Source organism: Tamandua tetradactyla, chromosome 3 (assembly GCF_023851605.1).
Source record: "Tamandua tetradactyla isolate mTamTet1 chromosome 3, mTamTet1.pri, whole genome shotgun sequence".
Classification (NCBI taxonomy): Eukaryota; Metazoa; Chordata; class Mammalia; order Pilosa; family Myrmecophagidae; genus Tamandua; species Tamandua tetradactyla.
The window spans coordinates 19,276,794-19,299,506 of record NC_135329.1 but is presented as its reverse complement, the minus strand read 5'-3'; the positions used below and the strand labels follow the sequence as shown (position 1 = coordinate 19,299,506).

General features: G+C 45.1%; 1 protein-coding gene and 1 non-coding gene across 8 annotated transcripts in view; both read left to right on the top strand.

Moving 5' to 3' along the window:
* The first annotated feature begins 560 nt into the window (after window positions 1-560).
* SH2D4A (SH2 domain containing 4A) overlaps window positions 561-22,713 on the top strand; it is an 84,022-nt gene continuing 61,869 nt past the window's right edge. For 2 of the 7 annotated variants that reach the window (XM_077152662.1, XM_077152659.1), the window contains exons 1-4: window positions 919-1,026; window positions 5,669-6,053; window positions 17,436-17,595; window positions 19,068-19,239. In XM_077152662.1, the coding sequence (XP_077008777.1) occupies window positions 5,873-6,053; window positions 17,436-17,595; window positions 19,068-19,239 (513 nt within the window). In that variant the 5' untranslated portion in view covers window positions 919-1,026; window positions 5,669-5,872. Of the gene's footprint in view, window positions 712-918; window positions 1,027-2,733; window positions 2,847-5,668; window positions 6,054-13,764; window positions 16,636-17,435; window positions 17,596-19,067; window positions 19,240-22,713 lie in introns of those variants that run through there. The other 5 variants (XM_077152661.1, XM_077152660.1, XM_077152664.1 and 2 more) reach the window with 5 other exon arrangements.
* Window positions 6,348-6,478, top strand: LOC143678581 (small nucleolar RNA SNORA42/SNORA80 family). Its single transcript, XR_013173362.1, has one exon. It is a non-coding gene; the product is annotated as a small nucleolar RNA SNORA42/SNORA80 family (small nucleolar RNA).

The window sequence follows — 22,713 nt, the reverse complement described above, 5'->3', positions numbered from 1 at the left end:
ACTCAACCACACCTATAATTACAAGTGCCCAAGAGTTTGATCACTTACTTAATGTCAACAACAACACAAGTAAGTTCCGGAGCTGCGGGAGCAGAATGCAAGAGGGTGAGCCGACTGGGCCGGTGGGACCGGGCCAGCGTACCTGAAGCCTCCAACCCCCCCCCACCCCCAACTTGCCAAAACTGCGTTCTGCAGTGGCCAGACCTGCCAACATTAATAAGTTCCGAAGGACCCAGAGAGATGCAAGACGTCACAGACTGCAGATGTCATTCCCCAATTAACTAAGAGTGGAGAGTGGAGAGTGGAGGGGGAGGTGGCCCTGTCGCCCGCCATCCCTCGCCCCGCCCCCCGGCCCCGCTCCCAAGGACCAAAGAACCTCGGGGTCAGCGCGCCGGACAAGCCGGCCTGAGATGCAGCGGGCAGCCAAGCCTGCCCGGCACTGGTGCCTCTCCAGGCGCCCGGGTGGGGCCGCGAGCGCCCAGTCAGGCCCCGGGCATGCGGGCCGCGGGTGGGGCGGGGCGGGCGGGCGGGTCAGGGCTGAGGGACGCCGTTTGCCAACAAGTTGGCCTGAGTGTTTGTCCAGCCAGTCTGTGCCGCTCGCAGGCGCCTCAGCCTCCTTCTCCCTTGCTTCCCCAACAATTTCTGGCGGCCCAACTGGACCGGGCTGGTGCTCGGGTCACCCAGCCCAGGCAAGCTCCGGGCTCTAAACAGGTAAAGGCTGGGGTGGGGTTAAGAGAAGGGTGTGTGGGGCTGGGTGGGGGTGTCCCCCGGGGGGAAGAGTGGTAGGTGCAGGGGACTGCAGGGAGGCGGGGCGGCAGAGGGAGGGCCGGCCTGGCGAGGCCTCGGTCCCGGGCGCCGCGCGCCCCTCCCCTTGCCCAGCTCCCCCTTCCCCTCCCCCGCTCCCGCCCCGTCCCGCCCCGTCCCGCCCCGGGCAGGCTCAGGTGTGGGGTTGAGCCGGGCGAGCGCGGCCGCGACGGGCTACCGGTGTCCGATGTCGGGTGTCCGATGTCTGGAGCAGGCGGCTGGGTGAGCGGCGCCCCGGAGGCCCGGGGACTTGTGGTCCTGGGGAGCAGCTGGAGAGGGAGGCCTTCGGGGGAAGCTCTGGGGATCCCCGCGGGGATATGCGCGCCCGCGGAGTTGGGGCGGCCTTGGGGTTGGCTGCGTAGGAGGGTCTTGTGCTCTGCAGCTTCCAGGCACACTTCTGGGGCGTCAGCCGGGCCTCCGCCACCTCCGCCAGCCCCTGCGCGCTCCGGGACGCCCGCGCGCTTCAGCCCGCCGACTTGGCGGCGCCCACCCCCACGGCCGTGCGGGCCAGTCGCACCCGCATCCTCCGTGTGGGTAGTACCGGGTGGACTTCCTTCCCAAGGAGCTGTTCTAGAAAAGTCCCGGGGAGGCGGTTTTAGCCCGCGCCGCACCCCCGCTGTGGCCTCCCCGCGCGCCCGCACGCAGGTGCGCCTCCACGTGGGGTGGGGCGAGACGCGCCCCGGCGCTGCGGGTCCCCGCGGCCGCCGCCCTCGGGTCGCGGAGCTCAGCCGGACCGCGCGGGAGGCAGACCCAGGCTGTGGCCCCGGTGTACTCCACGGTGACCTTCCTCACCTAAGTGGGCACCCTGCCCGCAGGACTCACGCGGGCGCCGGAATGGGGGTGGGAGACGCAATGAGCAGTCAGAATCTGTAAGTTAGCTCAGGGTTGTCTGTCCCTGCCAGGAGAAGAAGCAAGCGCTGCGCCTCTTTCCAAACTGAGATTCTCTTCATCTCACAAAAGGCTTTTATTTGATTTAGGAGAAACAACGGCTTGTTTAACAGAAACAACGACTTGGACGAATATGATCATTTGTAAAAAGTGAATAAAAAATGAAAGATATAATGTGGGCACTGATTTGGCATGACTGGAATTCGTTCCATAAATCTTGTGTTACAGTAAATTTAAATTTCTGAAGAATGGTGAATGTTTATAAAACAACTTACCAAATTACTGTCACCTCTGGTAATTAGTTTTGTTCTCAGAATGAGTCCTTTCGCAGGATAGAGAAGTGACGATTGTCTTCAAAGAATTAGAGTTCAAAACTATATTCTTAACATGAAAGTTTTACTGTCCATGTCACAGTATTTATTTGAAGTACCTCGGTCCCTTTGGGTGGGGGGAGCTCAGTTATTAAAATTAAAAAAAATTAAAGAACAGTGGCTGTGGAAGGGGGGGCATTGTGGAGAACTAAAAGGATCCTGTGTCTCCTTAGAAGTTGGTTTTGGGGATAAATTGCAGGGTTGGATTTGCTGCTTATTCTTTTTCTTGAGCAAAATGCTATACCAGAAGAAAACCAAGTTAATTAACTAAACTTTAAATGTTTTGGATCTTGACTAGCTGGAAGTTGCTGCACTAAATGTCTTAGGGATTAGATAACTTTGGTTAAATAACTTTGAATCAGTATCAGCAATGATTGTTGTGGGGAGTGAAAGTAGGAAAACCCCTGCTGAGTTAATTTCCTCATTTCCATTTTCTCTACCCTGGCTCCACTTGTCTCCATAGCTTCAAACTATATTATATCACGGAGTCTACAAATTGTGTAGGTCCACAGCATGAACTGGCTGTCATTTCACAGATGAGAAAACCGAGGCCCCCGGAAATGAAGCGTGGGCTCAGTCACACCGTTCATTAGAGGCGGAGCCGGGTCCCAGGCCCTTGCTTGTTGTCCTTATCAGCACACTGTGCCCTGGTTATTTTCCTTCCGGGCAGCATGAACACCTGGGGGAGAAAGCGTGAATCTCTACAGGTGAACCAGCAGCAGCAGAGGCATGCAATACCGTTCAGCAGCCTGAAGCCACATATTTGATCAGCTGCGTCCCCAGGTATTCTCTGAGGACCTGATAAAACCAGTGTCTTTCCTTTAAGATCTGCTGGTTAACTTCAATGCCAGAAGTGCGTGCTTGGTACAGAGCTTCGTAAAAAAGCTTGAGCCTTTCATCACAGCAGTGGGGTAGGACCCATCCCATGCGTGAGACGCCTACTGTGTGCTGCCCTTGACGGCGTGTGGGATGGGGAAATGCGGAAATTCTCTGTGCCTGTGACAAAGCTGGCAGATGGTATGCACGCCTGGGCCAGCATGACAGTTCCTGTCCTTTCTGGGGAAGGGTGATTTCAATACTGGCTACCTCTGCAAGCGTATGTATGACCTGTCACGATGAGGCTTTGCGCTCTGAGTCCTGTGCCTTCATTCAGTTTAGCATTTCTATTGCTGCAGGAGTTTCTGGTCTTTGTTCTGAAATTCAGACGTGCTGCCCCGTGGTGAGGTTTTGATTCGGGGCTCACAAACTCACAAAGAGGCCTCTGTGTCGTAGAGTACACTAGAGCAGACTCTCCGCTTTCCAGCCTCTGTGCCCCATCTCCTTCTGTGAAATGGAGGGATTGATGGACCTGACTCTAAGGGTTATTGTGAAGATTAAATGAGTTGATGCATGAAAAGTGCTTAAGACAGTACCTGTCCAGGTAAATGTGAGCTCTTACTGGTCTTAGGGGACAGGAGGGAGAATGTGGATTTGGCACTTCGAGGCTTTTCATTTTTAGTCTTGACCCACCCCGTCACTGTTGCTATATATTTGCCCCATTCAAAATGGGGAACAAACTTGAAACCTCAGGCCTCACTGAACTGCTCCTTTTCTGCCATGTTTGCCGTGTGAGTCCATCATTAGTCACAGTGTGCCAACATAAGGACGTTTACTGGAATGCCAAGGACGCAATGACTTAGGTTTCTTACCACTTCATCTCAGAGCAGTGGAGTCGGATGTGCTGAGGAACCACGTGGGCTCTAGACAATAGCCTGGCCTCTTGAAGCTTCTCCTTCATGTAGGTTATATTGGCCCCACCTCTTGAGAAACTGTTAGAAACAAAAAGAGAAGCAAGCATCACACCTCACTGCAATGTGGCTGCTACCTTAAAGCACAATACAGAGTTAGCCAGGAAGCATGGGAAGTGGGGAGCCTTTCAGAGCTAGAGTCAGTGACATGCTTTTAATTATTTGTAAGTTTTCTCTTAATATTTGGTTCCGCTCCAGTTCCTGTGGTTGAACACTGTGGGAGATTATAGGTTTTGGAGTTTGTGAGAATAGTTTTAGCCACAATAAAGGCCCCTACCACCCAATGAGTAGTTGGTGAATTTATATGCTGTGTTTGCAAAGCATTTTGTGGGACCCAGGCTGTCTGGGCATGCATGTCTAAAGAGGCTGGGTGTATGCTGAGAAACAACTTTGCAAAGGAAGAGGAGGGATGGGGGAAGCTGGGGGGATGCCTGGATGGTGAAGGGAGCATTACAGACCTAGCTTAACAATGCTAAAGTGAAAGAAGTAAGAGCAGCCAAGACTATTGTGGCCATGGTGTGACTAGTCTGAAATTTGAGCGTTTGAACTGAGTGTGGAGAAACTAGATATATGAGAGGGGCATGCTAGAGGGTGAGATTATTGAGGCATCGTAGGCACCAGATTATTAGTCAACTTCTTCCAACATTGGTGTTGGAAGAAAAGATACAGAGTATGTTTTTTTTTAAATATCTTACTGTATTTGAAGCAAATTCAGAGTATTTTTTTTCAAATTGGAAATGTGTATCTAATTTCTTTCTTAATACAAAAATATGCAGGTTTGCTATTTAAAAAACCAACCAAATTGAAATGTATAAATGCAGATGAAATATCCATGGAAATGACACCCCTGGACACAACTGTTAAATCATTTGTGCATATGCAAGTTCATAGCTTATTATTATTATTGTTATTATTTTGCATGGGCAGGCGCCGGGAATCAAATCCGGGTTTCTGACATGGCAGGTGAGAACTCTGCCTGTTGAGCCACTGTGGCCCACCCTGTGGCTTATTTTTAAAGGAGCCCTCTAATAATTTCTTTTTAAAGCATGACACTTTTATAATGGACCTGGTCACTTCTTTGTTCCCTCAGTTCATCTGTTGCGTAAGTTTGGATTTTATTAAATTAGGTTATCTGGAAGAGGTAGGCCTAACACCTGGTGACCTTCCAGAACGTGGGTGAATGTTCTCGCCGGCAGCCACACTGTTTACATGGTCCTAGCAGGTTGACTGGAAATTACACGGTCCTTTTGTGAAGATGAAAGTATGTACTTGTGTTTAAGTGCTGCTTTTAAGGAGAAAATGCAAAAATGGTGGTTGCAGCTTAATTTTTATTTCTTCTCTCTTTCTCAAGCAGGGCTTTGATTTGGTTTGCTTTGGGATGGATAGCTCTCTGAAATCTCAGAAATAATAGCTTCTTTTGAATCGTGTTTGGAGAGAGCCTTAGAATTTCTTCTTCTGACCTCTTTTTTTTTCTTTCCCCCAGCCATATAGTTGTGGTTTGTTAGGCTCTGACGTAATATGTTTGCTTAGTTGGGAGAAGGCCAAATGCTGTTAATTTTTTTTTGCTTGTTTCCCCGAGATTGACCTGTATAAATTTAGGGTTTGTTTTGTTTCTATGATAAACTATCTTTGGAAATTACAGGACAGAGGTTACACAAACTCTTATCAAAGCGTACCTCAGCTTTTCCTCCTCTCTTTCCCCCTGAAATGAAAAAGTGAACTTGTGTTTCCTCTAAGCTAGAGTCTCCTTATGAATCTGTCTTTGTCCCACTTCTGCACCTTTTAATGTGCCTGCTTTTTGTCTGTTGCTCTCTGTAGGTTTGGTGAATGGCACTTTGAAAGGACCTTTGGTGCTAGATCCCAGAAGCTGCTGTGTGGAAAGAGTAGGTCAGCGTTGTGGGGCTGTGTGAGTCTCTGCGAGGGTTTGTGGGCACACCCAGGTACCAGCCCAGGTAGAGGCACGCCTGGAAGCCGTTTTCAGGACCTTTTGCCACAGGTGTAAAAGACTCCAGAACTACGAAGATGCTGAAACAGATACTATCGGAGATGTATATAGATCCAGATCTATTGGCAGAGCTCAGCGAAGAGCAGAAACAGATCCTATTCTTCAAGATGAGGGAGGAACAGATCCGACGATGGAAAGAAAGAGAAGCAGCAATGGAAAAAAGGGAGTCCCTGCCAGTGAAACCCAGACCAAAAAAAGGTAAACTTAGCCATGACTCTGCTGTGAATGTGTGAGTGGAGGAGCTGCTGGTTTGTTTTAACATTTCACACTAGTCACAGGCAAGCCGGGTGTGAATTCCAATTTGGTTTATTGGTCTTGAATGTTACTGAGATTCTGATAGTGCAATTTATCAACTTGAAGCCCACACACACGCACACACACACACACACACACACACACACAGCAATTACCATGGAGTTGTATAGCCTTAAGTAAGTCTCTTAGTTGAATTCAGACCTTCCTTAAGGTGATTTAAAAAGTCGCCTTCTGGATGCATGGGTTTGGATTTATGGCAGGTCCGTGTTCCTGGGCCTCTCATAGTGTCCCCTGCCACAGCAAGCCACAGCCCAGAACCATTGCCTGGCCTTGACCTAGACTTTGGCACGGAACTGGGTTGCACAGTGAAAAAAACAGTCACTATGGGGTTTGCTTTGAAGGGTATTAAGGAAGATTTTTATCCCACTCGTCACAAATGCCTGCTCTTGTACTACCAGCAGGTAGAGTTTTTTTTTTATCAGCATCTTCATAGCAACAGTATCAGCATTTCTTAGGCCTTAGGGAATTTTTGAGTTATCCTTTTTTAGGGAAATCCCTCTTAAAATGCAAATACTGCTAGATAGGAAAAAAATATGTTAATACCAATCTCTTAGTTTGAACCAGTTTTTTAGGTGTACTTCTTCACAACTGAAGGAATTCCTGGTAGTTTGAGAGGGCCCTTTGAAACCATGGTACACCAATCCTTAGACATGGACATGCAGCTACCTAGAAAAATACATGCGCCCCCACTCCCACCCCCCGAATCTTCACACATTCTGTTGGGGTTGGATACTTAAGTTGTTAAAGAATAGCACAAGTTTCAAGGTCGCTCATATGGAACTTCTAGACCAATTTCTTCTCGTTTTTCATTAAACCAGGAAAAATAAGTTTGATGAAATCATTCAGGGTTGTTAAGATTGAAAAAAGTGAATCTTACTTGCATGTTTGGTATAGACACAAACCAAAAATGGAAGTTAATTTCCTTATACTACAATTTTAGTAAAAGAAAAATTCAATTAATAAATCACAGGGAAATAAATGCCCGTATCTCATTTTTTATTGTTGTTCTTGCTGATTATCAGTAACAGCTATTTGTTAAGTACTTGCTGTGTCAGATGCTCTGCAAAGCAGTTTTACATACGTTATGCCTGATATAAAAGTTCTGCAGTGTCAGCATTATTTATCCTTTTTTTTTTACAGATGAAGAAACTTAGGCTTATGAAGCAATTATGTAGTATATTCAAGGTCACACTGCTAATATGTGCTCAGATCTGTTGGATTTCACGTTATTCTACACTATCCAAAATGAAATTTTCCCTTAGATAAGTAACATGTCCAAACTGAAACACAGGTCCTTCATCTTTCTGAACTGGTTTGTGCATCTCTTTGCATTAGTTCGAGTTTATCACACAAAACTGGGCTTCTTCTGGTGACCATTTTCATTGGTCACTATTGGTGTGGTGAAATGACTCTGGAGACTGTCGATCGCTGAAGGATGCTTACACCTAATGGTTATGTCCCCGAATCTGTTAAGCTTCCGGCTTCTTGTGTTTGCTGAATTGGTCTCCTTGTATTGATTTAGACAAGAATATAATTTCAGTTTCTTTACTCAAAAACTCCTTTTCCAGTTTTGAATCTACCTTTCAGAAAACCTGTATAACTCTATTAGTTAAATAATCATAGAAAGAAAATGTTAATATACATGCTGAAAATTCTATCAATAATTCATGACAGAGGTTTATTACCTACCTCCTTAAATTCAACACTTGGAAAAATAAGGTCTGTACTGGATTAATTTCTCTTCTGAATACAGAAAAAAATGCTTGAGAGTCTTTCTCCCACTTCCCCTGAAAAGATTGCTTTTCTCTTTTTTTCATCCTGATCTGTCTTTGAAGATAAAGCCACCATAGTGTAAGGTAAGGGTTATAATGGCTGTTTCTAACCAAAAGTGCTCACTGTGCTGCAGACCTACTAAGCCTCCAGCTCTTACTTGTGCCCTCAGTGTGTGCCTATTTTCCTTTAGGCCTGCACTCCTTGCCATCCCCCCCACCCCCACCCCCACCCCAGCCTTGTACTGAACTGATTTAACTGTTGCTTGTTTTTAGCAGTTCTTAGTTAGGCTGTACCTTTGGGGATTGTCTTTCATTTGGCTCTTGACATGTATCTTATGCCCACCCCTTATACTTTTACTCCATTCTAGCTTATCACTTAGCAGTTACGTTATTGCCATCTGGTCAGATTTCCTCTATGAATATACAGACAACTGTAGCGAGTTTTCAGAGAGTGTCACTTGTGTTTGCGTATCCCAGGAACTTACTACCTTTTAGTAATCTTAATAAGGTTAAAGTAGGAGGGGCTGAAAGACAGATAGGGTGAGGCAACGGTGGTGCAGTGGCAGAATTCTTGCCTGCCATGCCAGAGACTGGGATTCAATTCCAGGTGCCTGCCCATGCGAAAAAAAAAAGGACAGAAGCATGGACTTAACCTTGTGACAGATTAGAAAGTCTTTTCAAATATAGTGGGAAAAGATGGTTCCTAGAGGGAGGGGGCACACCCAGGTCTCGGGCTGTGCGTCTAGTGCAGTAGCCACCAGTCACAAGTGCCCATTGTTCTGAATCAAGGTGCACTGTTAGTGCAAATGACCTGATTTCAAAGACTTGTTACAAAGAAAATAATGTAAAATACTGTATTAATACTTTTACATTGATTTCAATTATTTATCAAAATGATATTTTGGCTATCTTGGACAAAATAAAATATAGTATTAAAATTAATAATGTAATTTTTAATGTGGCCACTAGAAAATTTATAACTATATATGTGGCTTACATTTGGATAGCACTGCAATTGAGTATCATAGTAGCATGCATCAGCATTTATTAAGCTCACTGTGTGTCAGTCCCTGCGCTAAGCACGTAAATATATTCCTCCATTAAATAATCAAAGCCACGCCCTGAAGCATGAATTATTATTTACAGTTTACAGAGGAAGAAAGTGAGGTTGAGAGACATTAATTAACTTGCCTAGGGTATACTACTAGTAAGCCATAGAGCTGGAATAGACCTTCGCTCTGATTTTCCCAAAGCTTGTACTGTTAACAAATACGCTCAATGTCAGGCTTTGTTGGAACTTCATAAGTTACAATTGTCTGAAATTGCCTTGCACATCTAAAAAGTATCCTTGCATTAGGGATCTGCTATGGAGCTTGAATTCTGTATTATTTTATCCAGTAACATAAACAGAAGAGGCTTACTCTTAGGAGAGCATTGCCCAGCATTTGTTTCTTGGGTGTCTGTCAGACTAATGGAAGCCTAATGTACAGTCCTGGAACTGGTTGCTGTGTGGTGCAGGATGGGCCCCTTTTGTCTCCTGGGAACAGACTTGGACTCGTGAAATTTATTTTGCTGGATTCTTACGTTAGCCAAGTGGGCTGTTATCTACAAAGCCTTCCCTTTTTGTGAAGTAATGAAAAAGATATTTCCTCTCCTCCCTTCTCTCTTTAGCTTACTGCTTTCAGTAAGACTGGCAGTGACTCCATTGCTGGTTTCAGAGTTCTTACCTTTATCGGCTTTGTCAGGAGCTGTCGTGCAGCGTCTCTGTTTGTTGTGTCATTCACTCGTTTGTGGTTTTCTAACTGTTACTTTTTCACCTTTGCCCTGCCTGCTCCCTAAATGTTCATGTTTCCCATTGTGTTTGATTTCAGACTCATTCTACACCGGTGGTTTGTAGCCTTGATGTGAGATGGGGGCTCATGGACTCCTTTGAAAATTTACTGAAAGCTTGGAAATGCACATAGACAGTGTTTTGTGTGTATAATTTCACGATTTTCACCAACTCCCCAGAGCTCAGTCACAGACCGCCTGGGGTTCTTAGATCCTAGGTTAAGAATCCCTGTCTACATTATGTTCCCGGGGTGACTCTGCTACCTGTTTAAGGGTTAAAACCACCTGCGTATATGCTAGTTACCCAAACTCCTATTTGCCTGAGCTTCACACAGGTAGTGTCGATTCCTGAATGAGCATCTCCACTTAGCAGACCCAGGAACACTGCAAGCTGGATGCAAAGCTGAATTCACCCTTGTCACCTCCCCCCTCCCCACCCCCAAGCCTGATTCCACCTTCCTGCTCTGCCTGATCAGTTGGGCTGCTCTCTCCCTCACCTGAGCCGTGGGAACTGCCTTCGTTCCTCCCCATCCCGCAGCCCCACACCTGGGCACTGAATCCTGTAGCTGTTTCTTTCATCTGCTGCATTGCAAAGAGCTTTTCCTCCACCAAGGTATTGATCTGTTAGCGTGGGCCATTACATTTGTTATTTAATTTAATTCTCTCATAATCTGGTGATGTAAATGTAGTCCCTATTTTACAAATAACTTAGAGAAAGTATATGATTTGTATGAGGTCGGTGATTGCTCTTGTCTCCCAAAGCTGCCAGAATGCAACACACCAGAGATGGATTGGCTTTTAATAAAAGGGGATTTATTTAATTAAAAATGTATAATTCTTCAGAGGAAAGGCAGCTGATTTTCATCTGAGGTTCTCTCTTACACGGGAAGGTGCAAGGTGATCTCTGCTGGCCTTCTCTCCAGGCTTCTGGGTTCCCACAGTCTTCCCCTGGGTGATTGCTTCCTGCATCTCCAAAGGTCTGGGCTGAGCTAGGAGTGCTGAGCTGAGGTATTTTGAGCTGCTTGGGCTGTAGTGCATTGAGTTCTCTCTTTTAAGCTTCCCATGAATTAAATTAAACAGCACTCACTGAGGAAAGCACTCCACTTAGAGAATGCAGATGCAGTCAGCCATAGACGAGTTTCACAAGCTAATGATTTCAAAGCCACCGCAACAGAACTAGGCACCATCACCTGGCCAATTTGACACCTGAACCTAACTACCACAGTGATAGAGCGAGGATCTGAACTCAGGTCCAGCTTAATTTCAGGACTGTTTCTGAACCCCTAGCCCTGACATCCTGCTCTTCTGCCTTAGTGTCTCTGACCCTAACCCTGAGTGCTCTCGTTTAAGTGGGTTTGGCTTCTTAGATGCCTGCAAGAACCTTTTTATGGGTCATAACCTTCCCCCTCAAGCCCCCTGGCTTCAGCTGGTCTCTGCTTTCTAATTTTTGTGCTTTTGTCTGCTTTTCTGACTGAATTTCTCTCTTACTTATACCCCTATCCCCTTCCCAGGACTTTAGTACAGTGTAGGTTCCTCAGCTCTATTTGTGTCTTTTCATCTCTAAAGCAAGCATAAACATCCAGTAAAGTTTTTTTAGATGGACTTTTGTTAGTAGCTACAGGATTTTTATCCAGGTTAATAAAAATAGTAACAATGCAGAAAGCAACAGTTATAAGGGATTTCAGGAAGTACTGCTAGAACTTGCTCTTGTTTTTCATTAAAATGAGTGTGGGTTCAGTGGTAAAATGCTCGCCTTCCATGTGGGAGGTGTGGGTTTGATTCCCAGTCCATGCACCCGCCCCCCCCCCCCCCAAAAAGTGAATGTGGCATTAGATTTAGAGTTTTATAGTCCCCAGTCCTGTGACTCATGCAGCCTGGTTCCAATCATGCCGACTGGTTCTAATCAGTAATCTTGGGCAAGTTACTTAACTGCTCTGAGCCTCAACTTCCTCATCGTAAAATAGGTTTAACAGTAGCCCAGGGGGTACTCTAACATTTAATGACAGCCCTGTGCAGACACCAACCATTCAGAAGGAAATGGCCCAAGCACAGAGTCCTAGATGCCCCTGCCAGCCAGGCGTGAATCTTTTAGTTTCTGGGTGGAGGGGTCCGGGGGAGTGTCCTGGAGAGGTAAGAATGGTGGGAGAACAGGACTGATTGTAAAAATTCAGAAATGGATAGCACAGTATTACCTGATCATAACACAATAATTTAAGTTCATTGAATGAAGCACAGTGTGAGTATGATAGAGGGAGAAGGGCTGGCTGGGGGCACGTATGAAACCAGAAGGAAAGATAGAGGATAAAGACTGAGATGGTATAACTTAAGAATGCCTGGAGTGGACAAAGATAGTGATTAAATTACAAATTAGAAAAAGAAAACCGTTTTTGTATGAGGGAAAAAAAGGGTGGTGGGAGGGACTTGGGAAGTTGGGGCAGCAGTTGATGGAAGCATCTCAGCATTTTAGCAGCCTGAGTATTGGTGGGCCCCTTACATCAGCCCTGATGATACCCCTGGTGTATTTAATATTTAATACCTTGCCGGAGTCTCTGGCACATCCTGGGGGGCCCCTGGTGTTGATTCTCTTCTGACTTCTAGTCACTCAGTCCTTGGTCTTCTGAGTGTGGGGACAGAGTACATAATTCTCATCTCTCTCCCCCTCCCTCCTCCCTCTCTCGTCCTCTCCTCCCCGCCCCCCACATCTTTGCTGTTACGAAGTCCTTCCGACTTTGATGCTGTTGGGATGGAGACCTCATGCTGCTCTTGGAAGCATGGAGTCTTGGTGCTCCCTTAGAGATGGCATCACCGTTACCTGAGGCGATCTCTCCATGGACGTCCCCAGCCTCTACTACTTCCCCCTCGGATTGACCTTGCCACGTGGGGATAAAGCAGAAGCAAAACAGTGTTGTCAGCAGGTTCACCTACAGTATAAGACTGGAATAAACCTGGCCATTTCCATGCCCAGGATGTGTGGCATCCCCTTTTTATACAATATTTTTCAGCAGTGCCCCCTAGTTGGAGGTTTTAGATGGGCCCCGAGTCGGGAAAATCTCTCTCAGACTGGAAGGCGGTTTCCCTGCAAATGAAGTGTGGTGGTGCCCCTGTCCTGGAGGCTCTTTCTGATATGTACTGAGCAGGCCTGATCCACTTTCCTAACTTGTTTCAGAAAAGTTGGTTCCAGAAGAACTTTTCAAGAATCCCTGAGATAGCAAATGTAAAGAGTTTTGCGGTATATAAACGTGATTGAAGGACTGGGGATAAAAACATATAATTAAAGGGAAGTGCTATAAAAAGACCCCTCCCACGCTGTCCTCTGATTAAAGACTGCCCAATTTCAAGGTGAAGTACACAGAAAGTCCAGAATGCCTGAGCGGGATTGAAGTGTGCCTACATCTAATGCAAGCCCCGTTAGGGACCCTTAAGCTTCTGTCTTGACCTTACGGAGGTACATTGTGGGAGCAGAGCTGTAGTTCTATGTATATCAGTTTTCAACTCTTCTCTTACCAAACAGGAGCTTTCCTCCTTTCCTTGTCAACAAGTTCTGTCTTCACCTCTCCTCTGCCCTCTCCTCTATGATCCCCTGACCTGGTCTTTAGCATCCTTACTCTCTCTCCTGCCAATGACCCAGCTTTAAAACCTGCCCATAGTTCCCCTGTTTAAAGAAAGCTCTCAGCCATCCACACATTTAAATTGCTCTTTCCATCACATAGGCTTGTAGTGCCTGAAATTTGGACAGTGCTCAAGAAATACTTGTCGAACAAATGACTGAGTCTTCTTCTTTGTCTTTTTCACAAAGAATCTTTGCCAGAATATGTACTTAACTGCCTCTGTCAGTTCTTACCATCCTCTCTGTCCTCTGCCTTTGTACCTTGGCCACACCTCTCTCCTTAGAATTCCTGAAATCAGAGACTCCCAAGACCTCGTCCAGTCCTCCTTCTTGCCACTGTCCATCTCAACAGCCCTTTTCCTCTCCTGCCTTCAAGGTGGTATGTGCTCCCCGATCTCCTAAGAAATTTGGATTTTCTTTTTCCTCCTGTTTCTTTTCCCTTCTGAATAAAGCACGTGCTTTTCCAAGGCTCCCTTCTAGACTTCTTTCTTTTCGTGAGCTTATCTATGCCAGCGGCTTCAATGATGACCTCCACACATGAAGTATTTCCCAAACTCATCCTGCCGCTTCTCAACTCTAGGCCGTAGTCCAGATCGGTGCTGAAATCTTACCTGACTACTCAAGAATAAGTTATTCTGTGTTTCTAGATGAGCTCATTATCTTACTCTTCACACAGATTTGTTTTCTTTATGTCTTTATTTCTGCTTCGGCCCCCTGTACCTTCCCAGTTAGTGAGTCTCAAAATTTCGGTCTCCTTGAGTTCTTCCACGACTCTAGCCACGTACACTTTACCGCCTCTTTCCACTGTCGTTTTTCTGACCACCGCCTCACCCCAGGCCCTGGTCACCACACTCCTGGTCTCTTCTTCCACCTGTCTCTCTCCACAAACACTGAGCGCCACTTCATGCTGCCCCGACCCATCTTAATAGTGTTGTTAGATGGAGCTTCCAGAATCACTTCTCTGATCCTGACACCACCTGTTCAGAAACATTCATGGGTTCTTCATTAGTTCTTCAGACAAGGGATGTGGAATGGAGACTTTCTGAGCATTAATCAGTTGAAAGGCCTGTAAGGTAGGACTTAATACCTGTGTTTCACCAGAGAGGGAAGCTGGACTCAGAGGTACAGTGACATGTACATGGCCACATAATTAAATAGTAGTAAAATGGGAATTTTCATGCAGCTTTTGGGCTTTATTGCATTACAAGGCCTAATTTAAATTCTTTAGCTAGGAGTCTGGGACACTTTGCTGTGTGGCCCTCTGTCCCCTCCATGGCCCTCAGCCCATGCCACACATGTCCAGGTGACTTTCAGAGTCCCCTTTGGCTCTGCGGCTGAGACCCTAATTTTCTGTTCTCTATAGCCGCCTACCCCTACTTGGTTCCTTTCTCTGATCTTAGATCATACTTTTCTTTGTGTTCAGCACAATAACTACCCTTACTCTCTAAATTTCTTATCCATCTTTCAAGACCGAGTACAAGGAACATCTTATTTCTTCTCTCTCCTCCTAGAACAATTTCCCCTTCCTCTGAATCATTACTGTGCTTTAAAAAAGATCTTGCTATTTACTACTGTGGTTATAATTTATACCACCCCGAACCTCCACACTAGGTTAATTCTTATTCCTAAACATTCCCAAACCACTCTCTGCCCACTTCCTCCAGGTTGTATTAGTGTTATAATTAATTGTCCAGTATCTCCCTCCAGTTAGAGTGTAAGTTCCATGAGAGCTGGGACTAGTCAGTCTTGTTTATAAGTGTTTACTGCATCTAGCTTGGTTCCTGGCACATAGTAGATACTCAGTAAAAATTAATTAAATAAATAAGCCTCTTGTGGACTGTGGGTTATTTGCAGGGGCTAGCCACCTAGGTTTCCTCTCTGTATCCCCTGCAGCATCTAGTGCTGTATCTTGTGAAATAAATGCTTGTGGAATGAACTACAACTAAGGATTGATAATCATCTCTCATCCTGGTTTGAAGTTGAGGGTATTAAAATGAACACTCTTTATACTAGAATGATTGCTCCACCATCCCACAGCTTTGGGGAGGTATGTGGCTCACTTACGGCCCCTCCAATCTTTTTGCTTTCTGACCTCATTTATAAGTTCTTCGCGGTGAGGAGTAAGTCAGAATAGAGATTTCAGTCAGTACCACTCTGCCAAGAGCCCATTTTATTGCATGTGGCTAAATCTAGCATTTTGCATCTAATTCTTTTCTTTTGAGAGTCACTGTTTCTTTCTTTCCATCGTCACCCTCATCACTCACCTCCTCTCTCTTGGCTAGTCCTCTCTTAGCACTCTTTTCTAAGGCTAGTTGCTAAGCAGCCACCTCTGTCCACATGCAATGTTGGGATTTTTGTCCTTCACCTTGGAGAATTGCCTCCTGCCCCTGAGAGTCATTGTCCACTCTGCTGCAGACTGCAGTGCTCTCTGAGATGACTTTTTGGGGAAAGAATATGTAGCACGGTACTGTGCTGAGCTGCTGGCCATCTCTGGGCTCCTCTCTGCCTCCCCTTGGCTCGCTGCCCCTCATTCTCTCTGGTATCGTACCTGTGCTGTCAGGAATAATGGTAGAGAGTTCCTTAGGCGAAGATTGAGAAATGGGCATAGTAAAAACTATTATTAATTGCCCTGAGAGATTGTAATAAAGGGGGTTTTATGAGGTATGACAGCTTTCTAAAGTTAACGAACCATTTGGCATTTCCTCAAATGGAGCAAGAACTCGCCAGGGTTGGCACTAAGTACCGTCTCCGCCAGGGCACACTTAGAATTTATCTTCCCTTAGTAACAGACTGACAGTTTTGCTGCTTCTCCACTTGTGGAAATAGTGTCAGATCAGTTTCCTTCTGAATGAGACATTTGACTCCTTGTGTGGTGGAGACTGTGATTCTGTTTTTCTTTATTTCTGAGTATCTATTTAGAACTTGTTATGCTACAGAAAGAGTTCATTGCACTGAGACGAGTTTAAAGTGCCAAAATAAAGAACAAGTCTGCTTTGAACAGCCTGCTGTTTAATGTATCCTGAGGCAATAATATGAAGTAGATCAACAATACATGCACAGAAGACACTTTAATTGGAAACCTATTTGCTGTAAGACGACAAGAACCCAGTGTGGATTTCTCACCTAGCGTGGTGTCCTCTGTTTCCTGTGTTCAGTCAGATGTCCTGTTTCACACACTCAGCACCACTGGCTTGTCTGGGGTTCTTCAAGTTCCAGAGAACTTGGTGGAAACAGCTTTGGACTTTAACGGGCCTGGGTAGGTGTGCCTGGGGAGCTGGTGTCCTTTAGATTTAGGAACTGTACCGCTTGGCCTCTCCCACCTTCCCCACGCGTTAGGGAGCAGTAGCACAACCCATTAGACTGTTTGTAAATAAGGGTTATGTAAGTAGTTTAACTAGGTATCACAGTACCAGGTAAGGTTATCTTCTCACAAACTGGTGTGAATCTCTGAGGCAGTCCTTTAAGTAAATAATAGGATCATGATGGCAGCGTTAGCTTCTGTTGAACTCTTGTGTGGCCGTGTCTGGGGACGTGCTTGGCACACCTGGTCTGCTTAATCCTTACAGCAGTCCTACGTAGTATGTGCTGTTATTCCCATTTTACAGATGAGGAAATTGAGACTTAGAGAAATTAATTTGTCCATGTCACACAGCTAGTAAGTGGAAGAGCTAGGGTTTGAACTCAGGCGTAACTGTAAAATGCGTTTTAAAGACAGCGGAAACACCAGCCAGACTCTTGAGCTGCTGTGTAATTCTGGGCTACAGAGACATTCTTTGATGTAGACTTACGATGTAAAGGGGTCTGATGCTTAGCTCTGTTTACCCTCAAAGACAATGCAAACAACGTGTACTTTCTTCCCATCTCAAATTCTTCATTTTCGGGATGGGCGTGTACAAAAACCAAGTCCATTGTAATATTTAAACAAATATTACCACCGCAGCCACTGCCACTGTCATTGCCACCTGTTAATGCTGCTTGACCCTACACACTTTACTTATAGGAAACATCGCAACCCATGGCTAACGCTGTCTGTTCAGAGTTTTGTTTTGTTTGCAGAGAATGGCAAATCTGTTCATTGGAAACTGGGAGCTGATAAGGAAGTCTGGGTCTGGGTGATGGGGGAACATCATCTAGATAAACCCTACGATGTGCTCTGCAATGAAATTATTGCTGAGAGAGCCCAGCTGAAAGCAGAACAGGAAGCAGAAGAGCTCAGGTATGAGATGTGCAAGCTGGTGAGAGACTGGAAAGATGTTTCATTCACTAGCTCGTTGGGTAATGGCAGGAGGATTTGAGGGTCAAAAAAATAATTTTATATCTGTTTAGAAAGCTCCTTGAGAGTTTTGGTAATTTCCTTCATTCTGCAATGCTATTAAATCAGCTATTTCATTTTCCCCCTTTGTATTCCAGTTTTGATCTGGAGTGTATGCAAGTTCCCCAGTGATCACTGGCTTCCTTAGAAGCATTTTAGAGCAGTGCAGGCCCACATAGCTGGACCTGAAGAATATAAGTAAACTTGAAGAGTATCAAATGCAGCAACAGTTCAAGGTTCAGACCAAAGAAGATTACTTCGACAGGTGCAGCTGAATAAGCAGGCCATTTAAGTGCTTACTCTTTGCAGACACTAAGAATTCAACGAATTCGGGGAGCTTACAGTCTAGGAAAGGAAACAGGCTGATATACAACTAGCTGCAGCCTACATAGGCTGTGTGTGTACTATAATTCAGGTATAAACAGCATTAACTGAGCACAGGAAGGCGGCTGTCATTCTGGTTCACAGAAGAGGAGAAAGTTAAGTAGAACCTTGAAGGATAAGTACAGTTTTCCAACTATAGGAGGTTAAAAAGGAAATTTGAGTCAGGGCACAGCATATCTAAGAACGCTTGCCATGAAATGCGTGGTTTTTTGGAAAGCAGTGCATTCTTCTGGATGCTTGGGGTATACCTGGGTAAGTAGAGGGAGACGAAGAACGGTGCTGTGAAACTCCTCAAGGGTTGATTTTAGGAGTTTGGACCTTATTCTGTGGACAGTGAAGAGGTTTCAAATAGCGTGGGAATGCCATAAATAACTGGAAATACAGGAAGGTAACCTGGGTGGAAGCAGGGGAGTAAGGATAATTCCCCTCTACTGGGTGCCCCATGGCCTCTGCAAAGCCCATTCCCTCTTGGTGTCCCCTCTGGCTTTGGGCAGTGGTGTCAGCAGCCCTACTGTAAGCTGGGATGGAGATTGGAATAGACATGCAGACCTCAGCTCACTTCTTTAAGGGCTGGTAGTACTGCCCACCAGCCCCCGTGACACTTAGGCTATAAATGGGTACATGGCCATAAAGGAAATATTTACCGACTCAGATCATAGGATGGCAATGTGTTCTAGTAGTTTAGAACCCTAGCCAGGAGTTGGACAGACCTAGGTTCAAATCGTGACTGTGCCAGTGTGGTCTTGGAAAATTTATGTAATTTCTTTGAGCCTCTTCTACTAAAACAAGAAAAAAATGCCTTCCTCATAGGGATCTTATGAGGATTAAGTTAATGTATTTAAAGTGCCGAGCAAAGACATATTTAAGCATTTGGTATATGGTATCTATTAGTATATTACTGTTTTTCACGTATTTCAAATATACGTATTTACTTCAGAAAAACTGTTAATGTTGAAGGATGTTTTTTATAATTTCACTTTATTTCTGTTCAGAAAAACTCAGTCTAGAGAATCCACCAATAGCTTGAAAACAAAATCTCAATACTATGATCTGCAAACACCAAATAACTGGGAGACTCAGGACATCTGTAGGAGAGTGGCAGAAGAGGAGAAACTGGGGCAAGAATCTGGAACTGCACCAGCCTTTGAAGAAGAGAAAATCCAAGTGAGTCTTTCATATCCATGTATGCCCAGAATTTCACAACTGTGGAGGGTAAAGATACTGAGACCACTGTGATGCACATAGCCTGAGCATCAGCATATTAAACTGGCTTTCCTGGGAAAAACTCCCAGCTCTTAAGTTCTCCTCTTCTCTTCATTTGGGGGGATTTGTCTCATCTCTTACATTATGTGAAAGAGAAAGCATCCCTTTGCCTGGGATTGAAGGTGCTAAGGGAGAACTCCAGGAATAAAAATTGGCACTGTAAAGATATGTTTGTGCTCTTTTCCCCTGTTAGATATATTCTATAAAGAGGGTTGGCAGACTTCTTCCGTAGAGGGTCAGATAGTAATTAGTTTAGTTTTTCCAAGCCTTACAGTCTCTGTTGCAATGATATATAAACAAACGAGCATGGCTGTTTTCCAATAAAGCATTACTCTCAAAGGCAGAAGGCTGGATTTGCCCCTCAGGCCATAGTTTGCTGGCCTGTGCTCTATAACGCGGGCACATTTGTGGTTTATGTTCTGCTGAGTCTTCCCCTTTTTACTGGATTGTCTAAACATTGGTTCTCTTTGGCTTTACCAATTTGCTTGTAATGGTGGGGTCAGTTATTTCGTGAACGCTAAAGAATTTTATACTCAGAACTAGTATAAATTTTCTTGTTTCAGATGGTTTAAAAGGCTCAAATGTAATTTGCTGGGTTGGAATATAATTTGGGAGAACAATAGTACTATATTATGAAACACCTTATGCTGCCAGGGATTTAATTATGCTGAGAATCAGCAGGGGATTTGAGGTTATATGACTTCTTTTTGAGTCACAGCTCTACCACACTGGCTGTGTGCCCCCCCCCTTTTTCTTTTTTTTAAAAAGCAGTTGTTTGGAGACATATTCATATACCATACAGTCCATCCAAAGTGTATAATGAATGGCTTTTAGTGCAATTACAAAGTTGTGCATTCGTCTCCACGATCATTTTTAACACTTTCATTATTCCAAAAAGAATAACCCCATACCCCTTAGCAGTCATCAGATGGGGACAGTCATCTGTCCCCTCTGCTTCACGGGCTTGGTAATACTGTGTGGACAAGCCCACTGCGGTGTATCTGGTTTAATCTCCACATGGACTAGGGACTGTCTGTGACCGTCCACTTCACAGGTGAGGACCCTGAGGCTGGGGTGTGGTTAAGCAACCTGTCTGAGATCTTACACCCGATAAAAGACTGAACTAGGATTCAAGCCCAGGTCTGCCAAACTCCAAACGTTATACTCAAAACTGTTGTACTCTTTTGTCTCCTTAATATGAGGAATAAGTAACATAATGTGAAGAAGCTTAATAAAGGGCTGTAACTATGTGGTGCAAAATATTTAGGGGTACAGCATTTTTAAATGGGGTTTTGTCCCAGGCTTAGGCCTGAGCACCTTCTCCATGTCCCCAGTGAGGCACCCAGGCTTCCCAGGCCAGCTTTGCTTAATACCAAATTTCTTCCAAACACCTCCCTTTCTAACACTCTGAAAATTAAGAACCACCACCAAAAATACCTTCCCTCAAGAGAGTTAAGTCTGCGTGCTTATCTTAGTGCTTAGATTAAAATAACCTTCTCTAGGAAAAAAATTTCCAAAGTAGGACAAAAGAATGAAATGGAAATTGAACTAGACACCGTGATTATTATTCTTTTACCGTATCATAAATATTACAGAGAGAGTGTTATGGCTCCTTCTATTCCTTAGATTTCTGTTAAACTGTCACATGAAAAGTGATAAGGGGAGAGGACAACACTTTTAAGTACAGGGAATATGGAAATAAGTGAGAGTAAACAGTTTTAAATCTGCTTCTCATCTTCCCCACATCAAATAAAAAGCTCTCCCATGACATTTGATGAGGCTCCCTCTGACAGTTGGAGGCACAGCCAGGAAGTTGATTCTCCTGTCAATAGCAAACCATCTTCTACCACCTGTACTATCCACTTAATGGTAGATTGATAGTTGTAATCTCTGGGTTATGTGTAACAGCTAGTACACTTTCTCAGAAATGTCTGATCATGCTATCTTAATTATGGAAATAGTCATTAACACAGAGAGGCTTTCATTTTCGAGAGACTTAATACACCTTTGGGAATACCAGAAGCAGTTCTCCCCCATGTACTAGTACATTTCCCCATTTATGAAAAAAGGAAAAATAGTCTTTTAGGATGATGGCCCCTGAATTTGGCCACATCCTAATTCCTGGGACCCATGAATATGTTGCCTTTGTGGGGGAAAGGGGGCTTTGCACATGTGATGGAGGTTAGGCACCTTGATATGGGGAAATTATCCTGGACTGTTCCGGTAGGCTCACGTGCTTACATGAGTCTCTGAAAGCAAAGAGGTCAGGGTGGGGGAGCTGTGACTGCAGATAGATATTCCAAGAGGTAGCTTGCTGCTTTTGAAGATGGAGGAACGGGGCATACTTGAGCAAAGCAGAGCAGGTACTTTCCAGAAGCTAGAAAAGATGAGGAGACAGATCCTCTCTGAGAGCCTCCAGAAGGCCAGCCCCTTGGTTCTAGCCCAGGGAGACCATGTTGGAACTATGACCTGCAGGACTGTGAGATGGAAAATCCGTATTGGTTTAAGCCACCAGGTTTATGGTGATCTGTTACAGCAGCAAGGGCAAACTAGCACAGTCTGGTAAGATGTTGTGATGAGTAAATGAGATTAAAAAAAATATACAAAGCACCTATTTTAGTGCCTGACATATGCAGGCATTTGGTTAGCTCCCTATCCTTTTCCTCGATCATTTTTTAAATTTAAAAATATGTATGCAGTCAGTGAGGAGAGGATCCCAAGATTGATTGACTTACTCATTTCTTTAAAAAGTAGTTCATTGAGTTTGGAGTGAAAACAGAGTCACTGCTCTCTTGAACTTTAGAGTTTGGGAAGAGGGGGAGACTTCACATAAAGTAGCAAATGCTTCCGTTGACAGTAAGTGCTCCAGGGAAAGGTATACGTTTCTGTGCACCCCCAATATATGACAACTTAGGTAGTTGCAGGGGTCCTGGAAGTCTTCTGGAGGACTGGAAGCTTGAGATGGCAACCAAAGGACTGGTCGCTGTAGCAAAGGAAAAGAGTATGTTCAAAGGCTTTGCAGCTGGAGGGAACAGGGGGCTTTGGAGGAACTGAAAGAGGCTGGTGTGGCCGGAACACAGGAGGGGAGGGGGAGGTGGACAAGGCCAGACCGAGCAGGACCTTCGGATGTCTCACCGGCTTTGATCCTATTTTCAAGAACATTTGGAAATTGCCGCTGAGTTTTAACCAAGGGATTGTTCTGATCAGATTTACGTCTTGAAAGGAACGATGGTTCTTGGGTCAGGGTGGGTGAAGGTGCTAGTTTCCAGTACAACCCAGGTGTCTCAGTTTGGATGCCTGGACGCATGGAGTGACATCAGCACACCCGGGAGCTGCTGGAGCTGGAGTTCCCCATGGGACTCAAGACAGTCTGAA